Consider the following 14,679-nt stretch of genomic DNA (forward strand, 5'->3'; position numbering starts at 1 on the left):
ATCGTCTGGCACCCTAGTTGGGTTTTAGCTTCTCTTAATGATTAAAGTCCCAAGTAGCTCCCCACTTGTTCTACCCTGAAACCTGACTCAGAAGGTTCTTTAGATTGGTGTCTAGAATAAATTGCTCACAAGCCTGTTGTTGGCACTACCCTTTCCTCCAGGGGCCAAACAGAAATCCCAAATTGAGATCACAGGTCATTTCTGTGCAAGCCTATGATCCAAATGGCAAATCTCTAATTGCCAAGTTCTATAAATGCAATTATTTGCAGGGAGAATTTGTTTGTGCCAGAATCAGCTGCTTCTTGGCTGATTTCATCGCTCGTTCTTTTATTCTTCAATGTGATTGTAATAATCACCATCCTCTGGGTAAAGATCAAACAGCTCATTTTCATAATGAACTGCTATACATACTGGCCAAATGTAGGGCACCAGCAATTGTAGGAAAGAGGTTTCTCATGGCCTGGGATGCAAAAACAAGGAATCAAAAATTATCTAAATATTCATCAACAGGGTTACAGCTGTTAAAAAAAATAATGCAGTGGATCTACTTTTATTAACATGGGAAGATTTCCAAACTGTCTTAATGGAAGCAGATCCTGACCCAGAGATTCAAGAGCAAGTGGTTTTTACTGGAGACTGCAGCTCACACCTCCGAATTATCCCACTAAGGAACGAGGGAACTGTCATTTGTTGGGAGTTACCCCTGGGAAGTTTAAATTCTTTGGCATTTTGGGTGTTGCCTGGCTCAGTCAGCTAGGTTTTGTGACCAGAGAAGACTCGGGAAAGAGTTGCAGTTTTGGCCATGGGAAGTTGGATGGGCAGGTGGAGAAGTGGACAAGTCTGGGGGGTTTATGTGGGTGGAACATTGATAGGATGTTCATGTATTAAGAAAAGGAAGGAATAAGGCAAGGAGGGAGGAGGAGGGAAGATAAAGAGAGATGTTTAAATTCAGTTATTTATTTACATAAAGAGCAAGTTGGAAATGGCTGGTAGTTATGACTTCTGGGGCAGGGAATGAAAGCAGGGGGTAGGGAATGGAAAAAAGAATCATGTATCTTGTCTGTTTGCATATTGTTGCGTTGTTTTACAATGTGAATGCATTTATGTGCTACTTCTGAACAAAAAAATAAATAAATAAAACAGAACCAATCTTTGACATCTAAGGATAGGAATAGCTTTGCCAACTCAGAATGTGCTACTGTACAGTTTTGTGTCATTAGTAGTTTGACTTCAGTTTGGTGGAGGAAAGATTAACATGCTTCGTATTGTATTATGTTATTGTCATTGCTGATTTTTTAAAATAATAATAAGCACAACATGTGGAGGATATAATACAATTTTAAGAAATCACTATTACCTAGGTCCCCATTATCAGAGCTGAGTCAATAACATCATTAATGGTTTTTGTTGATGGTGGTGCTTATAGGAATGTAAATTAGAACTACATTTTTGGGAACTACATCAGTTATATTACAAAAACCTTCAAAATATACATGCCTTTTGACTCAAATTCTACTTGAAGGAGTCTAGCATTAGGAAACCCTATACAGACAAAGACTTCAGCTTAAAGATTTTTGTTGAATTATTGTTTATAATTGTGAGGCCTTTCAAGTAGGATAGTGATTAATGGGCTGTATAATGTAGATAGACTGGGGTGAAAATGTTGGCTCTTCTACTCATTAACTAACTAGCTGTGTGATCCTGGCCAACTAATAAGTTATCTGTCATATAGATATAAATGTAGATGACTTGCAATGTTGATTTAGTAGAAAGTTCGAGTAACACATCTAGAACAATGTTTGGCACACAGTAGGTTCTCAATAAAAGGTAGCTATTATTAAGGAAAATATGGTTTGTGCATATGATGAATTTTATGTGTAAAAGAATGAAAATGGCATGGAAATACTTATTTATAAATTGAATTTTTTAAATGGTGGTCAAAATCTTAAAATATGATCTCACGAGGTGTTCAAACAGAGAGAGATAAAGAGGGAGAGGGAGGAGGTTGGTGGGGGGAGGGAGAGAGACAGACAGACACCAGGACAGAGAGGAAATATACTAAAATATTTACACTGTGTGGTAAGACTTTCCCCCCATTGCTCAGAGAGGGTTGCAGGTATGAGCCATTAGCCGCAGCCAGGAGGTGGGCACCCTGATCTAGTGAGGGGATCCCAGGACATCTAGATGGGAAACCAGCATCATCTTCCTCTAGAGAGTTCATGGAAATCAGCCTCCCTCACCCAACCTTCCTTATGAGGACCCTGGAGAGCACCATGAAGTCATCTAAGAGCTCAAATGCCCAGCGAAGGTGGTAGATGTGGAGAAAGCAAACCTCCTCTTCCCAGCAAAATGAAAGTCAGCATATGGGAGTGGACAACAAGTCCACTTCTCTTCCCAGCATGCTGCCCCAGTACGGGAGGAGGAGTCGGAGGGTGGAGACAGTGGACAGAGGGTAGAGCAAGTGTGGTTCACAGATCACACCCAGAGGAGTGTTGATCTCGAAATTCAGAAAACTGCAGCGGTCTTCCCACCAAGTCCTGTCCTTAACCTCCTTTCTGTCTCTCGGCTTCCCCAGGGTGACACTGTATGCTGAGTTCCTGCCCATGAAAGCCAGAGCCAAGTGCATTTTGCTAATTGAGGTAAGGAGGGGGTCTGGGCTCTAGAGACGGATCACTCTCTGGTAGAAGATTCTCAGGTGTCTTGAGCCACAAGCAGACTCAGTATGCAAAGATCTCAAAGGATTGGTTCTGTCCATTTCAACATAGTTGCTTTGCAATCTGGATAAATTCAATCGGCCACGAAATTCAAGCTACCATCCTTTAAAAAAATGGTGGCGGGCAGGTGGCAGGTTGTGCTTGAACTGGAAATGGCTCTTAGCTGATGCTGAATGGTATGGCTTGAGGGGACCAAATTCTTACATCCCCCTTCATCCCTGTTTGCACCAGGACTCACTTGTGTCTTTTGCGAGATCTCCATTCATGGGCACCTCTACCGCCTTTGACTGTCTTAAAACTCTTGCTACAGCCAGTCCCTCTCAAGCCCTTCTTCTGCCAGGGTCTTGTGACCCATTTTTCAACCACAACCTGGAAGATACTCATCACTTATCAGCCCCTCTTCTATTCTGTGGCCAAAGAATTCACTTGCCCTGCTGGACACCGCTGTCCACAGTGATGACTGCGATGCCACTCTTACCTCCCCCGTTGCTATGTCCACATTGTCAATATCGACATTTTGATCCTATGACCCAACTTAACCATCCTGGATGCTTCTATCCCTGACCAATCACTCTGGTAGTCACCTGGTCCACACAGGTCTGGATGAACCCATTGTCTAAATTTCAAAATGCATCTGTGCCAGCTGACCCTGGTCCCTGTCCTCTCTTAGGACCCCTAGAACTCTCCATGATCCAGAAACTAAAGTATTAACTTTTCTTAAAGTTGTGGGGGGCAAGTGGGTCAATGACATGTCCGTTCTGGTTGGCCCATACTGTACCAGTTGCTACATATGCTGACTGTCATCCTGCTTGCCAGCAACAGAATTATACTATAGTTAATTTAAACAAAATGGGATTTTAGCAAGGCTCTCGGGGCCTTCCAGAATGGATGGGGAGATGGAATAGACAGTAGTTACAGAATTTGGACCTGTAGGAATCAGCATACTCACGCTAGGGTAATGTGACGTAGGTTGAATAAAGGAACTATTTATAAAGTCCCAGTCCTGAAGGGACAAAGGGAGAGAGTAATTAGCAGGCCAGGGGTCGGGCGTGGTTGTTGGACAGGAGTTGTGACCTCCAGCTCAGGGATGCAACCAGCCATGACCACCCCAAGTGAGGAAGCCAGGGGAATAAACACCACAGTTTCTCCTGTCTCCTGGAGGGCTCCCACTGACCGCACCCGTGGAAGCCAGAGGATAGTCTGGATGTAATTCTTGCAAAGAACAAGGTGGGAGGGATAGAAAGTGACTCCAAGAGACAAACAGAAGACATGCAGCTTGCAGAGAAGAGGCAATTCTGCTCAGATATTAAGGCATCTTTGGGCGGGGAGGTGGATGTCAGTAGACAAAAAAATCAATGTGTTGTCTACCATATTGACCTCATACAATAAGGACCATATCGATCTCCTTAACCGGAGCTGCCTCACAACTCCAGGAGGCACCCTGCAAATACCGCACAGTGTGGATGGAATCCTTGGGGGTTGAACAGCTTGGTGGCCCTGGCCCCGTATGGACCCCAGGGAAAGTGATGGCCTTGTTGACTCTGTTGAACCCAAGGGCCCCTATCCACATTGATAGCTTTGCCTACAAGGACCCAGAAATCACTCACTGTGTTGGCTAGTACATTCCCCCATCACTGACCCCCATTCTTTTCTGCCAGGTGTTCTGGGCCATCGGGACGGTGTTCGAGGTCATCCTGGCCGTGTTTGTGATGCCCAGCCTGGGCTGGCGCTGGCTGCTGCTCCTCTCGGCTGTCCCACTGCTTCTCTTTGCAGTCCTGTGTTTTGTAGGTATCCTTTCCTTGAGCTCACCTTCACTGCTTGGTCTCCTACTGTTCACTATATTTTGGTGGGGGGCTTCAGAGTCACGTTTTAAGATTATTTTTTAACATCAGGAAATAAAACAAAGGAACAGGAGTTGGGGAGGGCTCAGTATGGGCCACTGTGTTTCCTCCAGACAAATATTATTGGGATGTTCTTTAGGGAAATAGCAGGGCATGAGGGGGATGCCTTGAGCCCACTCCTACAAGACCTACCCTAAAGGTGACTGTATTAAAATAGTTTGGACTCTTAGGTTGCAAGTGACAGAAGCCCTATTCAAATGGCTTGAGTAAGAGGATTAAATATCTAGCTTCAGGTCTGTCTGGGTCCAGGGACTCAAATGATGTCTCTACCCCAGTTCTGTATAAACTGCATCCCCTAGCAAGATCACACCACAGTCTTATCACTTCATGTGTGTAAACCCAAGCACAGCTAGTGGGCCCCAAAATAAGCCTTTAGGTGGGTAGGTCTCATGTAATTCCTGACAGTGATAGAAGGAATTAATAATTACTGAGTCTGTGTAATATTGAAGCCGACATATTGAAGTGCCCACATTCAGTAACTCAACACAATAGGAGTTTATTTCTCAGCCACTTGACAGTCCAGAATGGCTACTCCTATTTGGCAAGTGTGATTATAGGGCCCAGGTTCCCTCCAGCTTCTAGCTCTGCCATCCTAAAGAGTTTTGGGGCCTTCTGTATGAAGACTGGGGAAGGATGTGGATATACACACTCTCTTCTTAAGTCCATTGGCCAAGGATGCTCTGCTCATTTGCCATTGGTGAGAGCATGTCACGTGGCCTCATCTAGATGCAAGAAGGGCTAGGAAATGTAGTTCCTGGCTGGGAGCCCTATCCAAGGACAACTCTGCACCATGGGAAGGGAAGCATGAATTTCAGTGGACAATAGCAATATCTGCTACATTCTTGTTTCGCTAATTAGGAAACAGATTTGGAGAGGGTGACTGGCTGTCAAAGGCCACACAGCAAGCAAGGGTGGGGGTGATGGGAGCAAGAGAACTGACCTGACCCGATGTTCTGAGTCCAAGCCTCACGCGCTCTCTCTGACACCAGCTGTTCATTACCATTGATTCATTGTACAGCAATTTATTATCTAGTCACTCGGGGTTGGGACCCCATTAGGCTTAAAGGGCTTTCTGATTTCTTTCTGTGTCTTGGACTGTGTTTGCAAGATGCTACTGCTGATCAGAGGCAGGATATCATTTCTTGAGAGATGGGGTGAGATTACTGACGATGGTGGGATGAGAGCGGCAGTCTTGATTTAATTCAACCCTCTTCTGGAGCTGTGACAGTAGCAAATAACAGTAACAGCAACACTACAACGATCCATTCCAACACACACTAACACTTTGGGTTATCCCACCTAATACTTTCAGCAACCCTAACAGGTCCTCTCCCCATTTTACAGATGAGGAAATGGAGGCACAGAGAGGTCAAGTAATTGCTCAAGGTCACACAACCAATATAATCAGTGGCAGAAACAGGATTTGAAGCCAGGCCTGTGGCTCCAGAGCCCCTGTTAGGGATAGAAAGTGATCTCGCACATGCTCCCCTCCCCCCCAAAGCACGGCTGCCTGTCTGCCATCCCACAACCCGCCTGGGACTATCGCTTGGTTTCAAGCACCAGATAAGGTCTGGCAGGTCTGGGAGGCCTGGGAAGAGTCTTTTAATTACAGATCCCACCCGATACACACTCTAAATGGAGGGAGGGGTGGCTACAATGTCGGAATCGGGGCAGTGATGGGAGCAAGGTAGGCATAACTAGGAGGGAGCCCTCCCCCTACTCAGAAAGGAAAAAGCCTTAAAACCCTGCTTGCTGCTCTACAGCTCAGGGCTGCTCCTCGCTCTGCTGAGGCTGCTCCTTGCTCCTGGCCCATGCCTTCCTAGTAAACTTTGCTGCTGCCTCATTCTGGTGCATGTGGCTGGGATCCTGTGTTCTGTTCTGCCCTCACTGGCCATGCCTGGCTCTCCTGTCCCCACAGTGGCTGCCGGAGAGTGCCAGGTACGACGTGCTGTCTGGGAACCAGGAAAAGGCCATCGCCACCTTAAAGAGGATAGCGACAGAAAATGGAGCCCCCATGCCACTGGGGAAGCTCATCATCTCCAGACAGGTTGGTGTATGGGCACCTGTGGGTTCAGGGTGCACACGGAGGGGGCGGGGCCCATGGGCAGAACCGGCAAAGGGAATTGGTGACTCTTGTCTCTATCTTTTCTTTCTTTTTTTTTTTTTAAATTTTTTTTTTTAATAGAGGCATGCTTTTATTTATTTATTTGTTTGTTTGTTTTGTTTATACATGCACTGGGTACAGTCAGAAGCACGGGAGGGTGGGAGAATTCACCAGAGCCAGAGCGGGGAGCAGAGCAGGCAGAAGGACCGAAGTACACTGCTGAGGGGAGCAGCGGGCGGCAGGAGAGGTCTGCGCGCCATGTGGGACCCTCCTCCGGTGGCCGGGGAGCAGCCGGGGATCGAACCGGCGCTGCAGAGGCCGCGGGCAGCTTCGCAACCCAGCGCTCAACCGCTGCGCCACAGGGGAGGCCCTTGTCTCTATCTTTTCAACACCAAGTCCTGAGAGTCCCGCCTGGAGAATTCAGCTAGTGATTAGAGAAATGGAATGTTTACTAATGGATCCCATAACCGTGCCTGCTTCGTTTCCCCTTCAGAGCCCGGTATTCTGATCAGCAAAGGGGATTGATCAGCAAAAGCTGGGCAGTGAGACCTAGTTAGAAATTGCTGCCGTGGGTTTAGATCCAAGGCACATTGCTCCTGGTGGTAACACCACCTGGGAACCCACCACCCTGAACATTTATGAGCGCCTACTGTATGCATAGGCACACAGCACACATAGACTTGGGTCCCTGCCCTCAAGAATTATACAACGGCCTTGCAGGAACATGATGAATACCCTTAAGCAAACAACAGACCCTATAAGGAAATCCTTTTTTAAAATAAAATGATATTTCTGATTATTTTTATATACGCTGCAAGAACTGAATGGCATTTCACCAGATTGAAGGGAGGTGTTTAACATAGTCTGATAACATAACTGATCAAATCTTTTTTTACCATGTTCTTTTCAAAAGTATATCTTCCGACTGATTATAGTCTTAGATCTGAACATATTTTTCCCCATAGCGGCTTAAGAAGTGCTAACTGAAGCAAGCACGCCAAAAGTGAGACTTACCCTGAATTTCTTTGGAGAGGGCAGGTGCAGGACAGGGAACCATCTGAAGATCCTGTTTTTTAAGAATTATCCTTTTTTAATATATTTAGTAAATAGGAATGTGTTGTTATGTATGTATTCATGCACCTATTCATAATATATTCTCTTTATAACCATTCCAAACTAGTCAACAAATATACACATTTGTTGTTTATAACCATTTTATAACCATTCCAAATTAGTCAACAAAATAGTCAACAAATATAAACATTCTCAGATATAGTCAATCAACGTATTTAATAAACACTATGTTTTTATTTGTGGATATATTGCAAAACATTTTATTCATGAAGACAATACTCATAGATAGACAAGACCACCTACGGCCTGTCATCTTTTTTTTTTTTCACTTCTGCATGCTTAAGTGAACATTTCTTAAATGCTACTATGAAAAATACGCTCATATCTAAGAAGACTATAATCAGTCATAGGATATACTATTGAAAAGAACATTGTAAAGCAAAGATTTGATAGATTAGTAAATTATACTAAACTGGCCAATGGGTCATTAATCAATCTTTTGGAAAATTGACTTTTGGTGAATTAATTTTCAGCATACTCATTTTTATCACCATTGACCTGGAGTTGGTTTTGGGTGAGGTTGAAATGCTTGGATACTCCTCAGACTGGGTTTCTGCTCTCTTTGTCCAAGAATCGGCCAAATGCCTCAGGGGAGCAAGCCTGGGGTTGCTGTAATCAGATCCAGAATTCCCTGTTGGGGTGAGGGGTGTGGGATGACCCCCACCCCCGTCCCCCACAATTGAGCCTCTGCACAGTACTTAGTCTTGGTGGGGGCGGGGGATCAGGGAGGCCTGAATGAACCTGGCTGGGATGAGTACTGTGGATTTGAGTCCTGGGTTCTCAAGCCTGATGTCCCGCTTGCCAGCGTCAGGCCAGAGCAGGTGCCCAAACATCTGGAAGGGGGAGAGTAAAGAGCTTGTACTTGTCTTGATACAGGAAGACCGAGGCCGAATGAGAGACCTTTTCTCACCCCATTTTAGATGGACCACCTTGTTGCTGTGGTTTATATGGTAAGAGCTGTTTGTGGACCACTCGGACCCCCTTTTACTTCATTTTCTTTGGATTTTGTTTGAATGTAACACATGAGAACCTCTGATCTGGGGCAGAACTTGGGCATTGCTTTCCTGATGCTGGGTCCAGGCATCTACTGTAATGTTATTCTCTGGCTCATCTACAATTTAACTCACTTTTTATTCAGATAGATACCTTTTTAAAAGGAAACGTTATATGTCTGCTTTAAGGAGGAAAACAGCCTTAATTGTGGACCATAGATAAAAGGAACTTTTAAAGATAAATACTTAAAAAGTAGCTAGATGATTTGCTAAGACACTGAGCCATTGTATTTAAGACATAGAGAGAAAGTGGGGGTCGGGGGCTTTTAAGGACTCGGCACATAAGGGAGCTGGACCTCCCGAAAGAATTGAAAGGAAACTTACAAGGGAATTTTTTTTATAACAGATTTAATACTTTTGCTATGTCAGTCTCTCTTCCCACCCATATCACCTTGGCACAGGGCCCAGATTTTAGGGACCACTGGTTTGGTCAACATGCCCATTCTTAGAACTTTCAGTTCTGATCCTGCTCAATTTTTCTTAATGAACAGCCATTGACAGAGGGCCGGAGTGGGGCATTGCGGAGAGCAATTACCTTAAATTCCACAACTCATCAACTGTCAGCTTTTCTTTCAACTCTTTCTGCCAAATCATGCATATAGCATTAACCAGACACAAAGTAGTCTGGCTAAGCATTTGTGTTCTTTTTTAGCCAGTTCTCATTTTTTTATATTTACCTTTGAGCAGAGGTGCTACTAGGGGAGAGGCCTGAAAAGGGTGACTTGCAGGGAAGAGGAGGGAAAGCTCTGAGAGTACACAGAACCGGGGTCGGGCTCTGCTCCTGCCTCCCTGAGAGCTGAATCCACTCACCAAGCATCTATTAAACACCTGCTGTGTGCCCAGTACAAGTGCGGAGTCTGCAGGATTTTTTAAAAGGAAGTAGTGGGTGTGGTAATGTGGGGGTGCTGTCAAGAGTACTTACCTTTGAGTGCATGGGGTTCAATTGGGCAGATCCTACTCAAATACAAAGCAATTAATTAGAAACTAATTTTAGCTCACTATTGAAAGCACATATTGTGACCCAAGAAAATCATCTGATTATAACTGAGCTCCCACATAACTGTGCCACAGGAGGAGAACATTCTGGTCCTACAGAATTATGTATTTTGGTTCCTGGGACAGCCAGGAATTCATTAACTATCTCATTCAGATCAGAAATTCTAGTGAAGTCTGCCAGCTCCACACCAGCACTAGGCACACAACACATGTTTAATACATGCTTGGTGAGTTGGGGCAAGAATATGGGGCAGAACTGGAGCCCAGTTCTGTATCTCTCAAAGCTTTCCCTCTTTCCCTATCCAAACTGACCAGTGAGATCTAAAAGCCCCAACAGATGTCAACGCTGACTGTTTTCTTCCAAATTTTGGTCTCCCCAACTTTCTTCCCCCTGTTGCCACTTGAGTAGACACCCCTGGGGTGGCATGTCTGTGATATTGTACAGGTTTTGGTCTTCCAGATGATGGATGATCACTTCCCTGATCTCATTGCTATGCTTTGCACCTGGCATCTTCCGAGTCAAGGGCCCTAGGAATGTCCCTGAAGTCCCAGTGTGAGTCATAGGCCCAGAGACTGGTCTCCACTGCTGTAAATGCCAGTCCTTCCCAAGTAGATGGGGTCAGGGGACTGGCATTTCTCTTTTCATTTCCTCCTTTCATTTCTTGCTTGCTTCCTGGCAGGTTTTCCAATGCATTTTCTTACTATGGATTAGTTCTGCTCACCACCGAGCTCTTTCAGGCAGGAGACGTCTGCAGCAGTGAGTATACAAGTACTCTTTCTCAGTTAACTACCTCACCCCAACACACACCGTCCTACACACATTCCCACCCCAGTTCTGCCCTTCTAGGACTTAGCCTGGTAAACACTCCAGTGATTTTCTCCCTAAAACTCCAGAGAGGTATGTCCTGAAAAATCTGCACATAGGAGATCTGAGCTGTGACTTCCAAGATGCCTTGTAAAAACCTGGACAACTCCATCATGATGGAGTTGGCACTTCCACGGTCACATCTTAGGTCCCCTACAGGCTCCAAGCCGCACAGCACTGAGTTTATGGCCATGGCCCTGGGCTGCTATTCTAAGTGCACCCTGCCTTGAGAACCCAAGAACCCTGGCCAACCACAGAAGCACCTGGGGGAGCTTTTTAACAATGCCAGCGCCATTTAAACAATGCCAGACCAGTTTAATTAGCATCTCTGGGGGTGGAGTCCAGGCATTAACGCATCTGGAAAAGTCCCTAGGTGACTCTATTGTGCAGTTGGAGGTGGGACCCACTGAACAAAAGGAGTGAATAAAAAGGGAGGTTGATGGACAGGGATCTGGCCTTGCAGGACAAGAATAGGTGCCTAATAGTAAACCAAGATGGGGGATGAAGGGATCAAGTTCTTGCTTATTTGCAGAACTGGCCCAATTATCTGTTTTGTATTAAGTGTCTAAAGTCTTAGTTAATAGTTTTGGTGATTGGTATAAGGATTTCATGAGCTAGCGGAATCACATCTCCCTGGAGGGTGGTAGAGCATCTAAATTAACTGCTTGAGGAAGCAACTTAATTATAGATTGGGGTTTGGTATTGATTGAGCATAAATCTCATCCCCTAACAGTGGAACTGCTTAAGGAAAGCAGAGGCTCCAGTGGAATGTTACGAAGCAGGGGCTCACCAGATTTTTCTATCAAGGGCCAGATAGTAAATATTTTAGGTTTTGTAGCAGAAAAGCAGTTTTGGAGAATAAGTAAACAATCAAGTGTTGCTTGTGTTCCAATAAAACATTATTTATCAATGCCAATTTCAATTTCATATAATTTTTACCATGAAATATGATTCTTTTTATTTTAAAAATCACTGAAAATATGAAACTCATTCTTACCATTTGAGCCAAGAAGAAGCAGGGAGGAGACCAGTTTTGACCCATAGGCAATTGTTTGCCAACTCCCATTGAAAGCTCTCTCACTCCTGGGTGGGAAAGTGATACCATTCAACAAGCCCACAGCTGGAAGTCAAGGAACCTGGGCTTTACACCAAGCAGCTGAGTGACCTTGGGCAGATCATTCATGCAATAATTATTTTCTATGTGCCAGGCACTTGTTGAAGTGTTAGGCTACATCAGTGAAAAACAAAAAAAATCCACAAATGTCTGCCCTATAACCTTATTTTTTCATGGGGCCTGGGGGTGGGGGAGAAAGAGAGCGAGAGAATAGGACACTAAGTAAGGAAATTATATAGTATGATAAAAGGTGATCGATGTATTTAAAAAATTAAGAAAAAGTAAAATATCTCTCATACAAAGATAAAATGAACACATGTGAAAGATTTTATTCTGTTGAACTCATTAATGAATGAATGAAAGCATTGTTAAGAACTGTGAAAAGTATGACATTTTATTTATTTTCAAGCTAACAAGTTATCCTTTCACAGTTTCCACAGATGTTGGCAAAAGTCACGACACTCTTGGGTCAGAGACAAAGGACTTGATCACTCACAATAATACTAATAGCTATAATATCAGCATTTTCTTACACAAGTTTCTTGAGCCCCAATTCCGACAGGGTGATATGAAGAGGGCAAAAGTAGTGGGTTATGTTACAAAGGCAGAACCCCAAACTTAGAGTCCCCAGATCTTTTATACTGGATTGTCCATGCTTTGCCATCGTGGGAGGCACTATATCTTCAAAGGCCATAAGCAAACCAGCCCTTTGCTCCAAAAAGAGAAACTCTGCATCTTTCAAGTCTGTTTAATAAATAAAAGTCCTTGAGGAGATAGTCTCAAACAAGGACAGCCCCTGCCATGCCGCTGCTCTTAAGATGTGGGAAACCTGAGAGACCCATGGAGAGGTTACTAATACCAGTAAGAGGTTCCATCTGATTTCAAAGGAGAATTCCAAACACACATGTATATGGACAATCAGAAATGCTGAGATGGATTTACAATTAGAGGTAAACTTGTTAGTATGCATAAGGCAATAATTGCATCACCACCAGACACAATTTGCATTTTGATGGACAAGACTCATTTGCATTAACATCAGTATTCTATAATGTGCAGAGTTATAAAATAGCTCAAAGACAACAAAAGGTATGAAAATCTATGAGGGTGTAATAGATAGGACATTTTTCCCATTTCAAAGGCTCTCATGCTATTTCCTAACAAATAAGATGGAACAGGGGGTAGGGTGTGTATCTAAGACAGCAAAGCAGGATAAGGTATGTGGGATAGAGCAAGAGGCTGTGGGAAGGCTGAAGTTTAAAATAGGGTGGTCAGAGTGGCTTCAATGAGAAGATGAGATATAAAAAAAGACAAGAAGGTAAAAAATTCATCATGGAGGTATATAAAGTGCAATCTAGGAAGAGGGAGCAGCCAGTGCAAAGGTCCTGGGGTAGAAGCATGCCTTGTTGAAGGCCACTGTGACTAGAGTTGAGTGAGCAGAGCAAAGGACAGAGAAGCAGAAGGCAGATCAAGGAAGCATTGAGGGCCAGATAACAAAGGTGGAGATTCTTGGGACCACCCTAAATTCTGTCTGCCACAGAGCACCTGGTATGTGCCAATTCCTGGCCCAGCATATTCAGATACATAGCTGCTTCCCTTCTTCCCACTACATTGCCCAGTGGTTTTATTGGCCCAGTTTTATGGGGAAACTGAGCCTCAGGGGATGAATCTATAGCACTGCTTTTTGGTGTTCTAACCTGAACTTTTCTGACTCCTGAGCAGACGTACTCTGTTAGTATGTGACCAAGGGCTACCCAGGACCCCTCCAAAACAGGGTGCACACTCTAAAACAGTCTAGCCACCTGCTACACAAAGACAAGGGATGCGCACTCTTAGTGTAGTAGATCTTTAATAGAACCAATAGGCATAGAGTGAGAAGAGAAGGCAGGATATTTTTCTCAATAAATCACCCCAAATTACCCATCCCCTCATGGTCAAATACCCAGCCAAACAGGGTCACCCCAAGGGGCCTGCTCTTGAGGCTCACAAGATTGCCATAAATCTCAGGTACCTTCTGGCAGGGAACGCAAGATGGGGCCAAAGAGGCCAGGCAAGTCTGGGACAAAGGGAGAGATGCAAAACTACAAATCAATGTAATGGCTGCCATTGTCAGCCTCCCCATGTGTCCCTCACCCACACAGCTCTTTCAAGTCCCCTTGCAACAGCACCAGGATGGAAGTTGGGACTGCAAAAGCAAGAACACACAGAGCCAACCTGCCTCCTGTGTTATGTAACTTCACCTGGCTGCTTAGCTCTGCCCTTGTTCCCAGTAGCTAGTCCAAGGCAACTGCTTGAAAGTGGGGGCAGGGAACCTGGTACTTCCCCTAGTATTTCTTGGCACCCCAGCTGGATCATACCCGGGGAAGGAGGTTTGGGGCACAGGCAGGTGTGATCAGGCTCTGTGTGCTTCCTCTCTTTCTCTCTGTCTCCCACTTCCCAGTCTCCAGCCGGAAGAAGGCAGTGGAGGCAAAATGCAGCCTAGCCTGTGAGTACCTGAGTGAGGAGGATTACATGGACCTGCTGTGGACGACCCTATCTGAGTTCCCAGGTGAGGGCCCTGCACAGCGGGGCTGGGGCTGGGGAGCCTGAGAATGTGGCAGCTGTTCAGCTGGTACCACCTAGAAGCAAATCCCATTTCTAGGGATTTGCTAGGTTGTTTCCCCAGCCCTTAGCTATAACTGTCAAGACTTGTGAAGGGACTGAGATTTTATTCTACCAGAAAACTGATAAATTAAGCTGCCTGGTTTTATGCCTGCTGGCAGAAGATACAAGATTCCCCGGGTCACAGACGAAAGACTA

The 14,679-nt window shown here is 44.8% G+C and overlaps 1 protein-coding gene across 1 annotated transcript in view; it reads left to right on the forward strand.

Annotated features, from left to right (window-relative positions):
* The window catches only part of SVOP (SV2 related protein), a 51,681-nt gene that overhangs the window by 29,777 nt on the left and 7,225 nt on the right, over nucleotides 1-14,679 (forward strand). The window contains exons 7-12 of the mRNA XM_037509860.1: nucleotides 2,576-2,639; nucleotides 4,373-4,498; nucleotides 6,534-6,662; nucleotides 8,730-8,803; nucleotides 10,582-10,658; nucleotides 14,321-14,428. Coding sequence (XP_037365757.1) covers nucleotides 2,576-2,639; nucleotides 4,373-4,498; nucleotides 6,534-6,662; nucleotides 8,730-8,803; nucleotides 10,582-10,658; nucleotides 14,321-14,428 — 578 coding nt within the window. The remainder of the gene's footprint in view (nucleotides 1-2,575; nucleotides 2,640-4,372; nucleotides 4,499-6,533; nucleotides 6,663-8,729; nucleotides 8,804-10,581; nucleotides 10,659-14,320; nucleotides 14,429-14,679) is intronic.

This window comes from Talpa occidentalis, unplaced genomic scaffold (assembly GCF_014898055.3).
Source record: "Talpa occidentalis isolate TD23 unplaced genomic scaffold, MPIMG_talOcc4v2.1 talOcc4.14, whole genome shotgun sequence".
Lineage (NCBI taxonomy): Eukaryota > Metazoa > Chordata > Mammalia > Eulipotyphla > Talpidae > Talpa > Talpa occidentalis.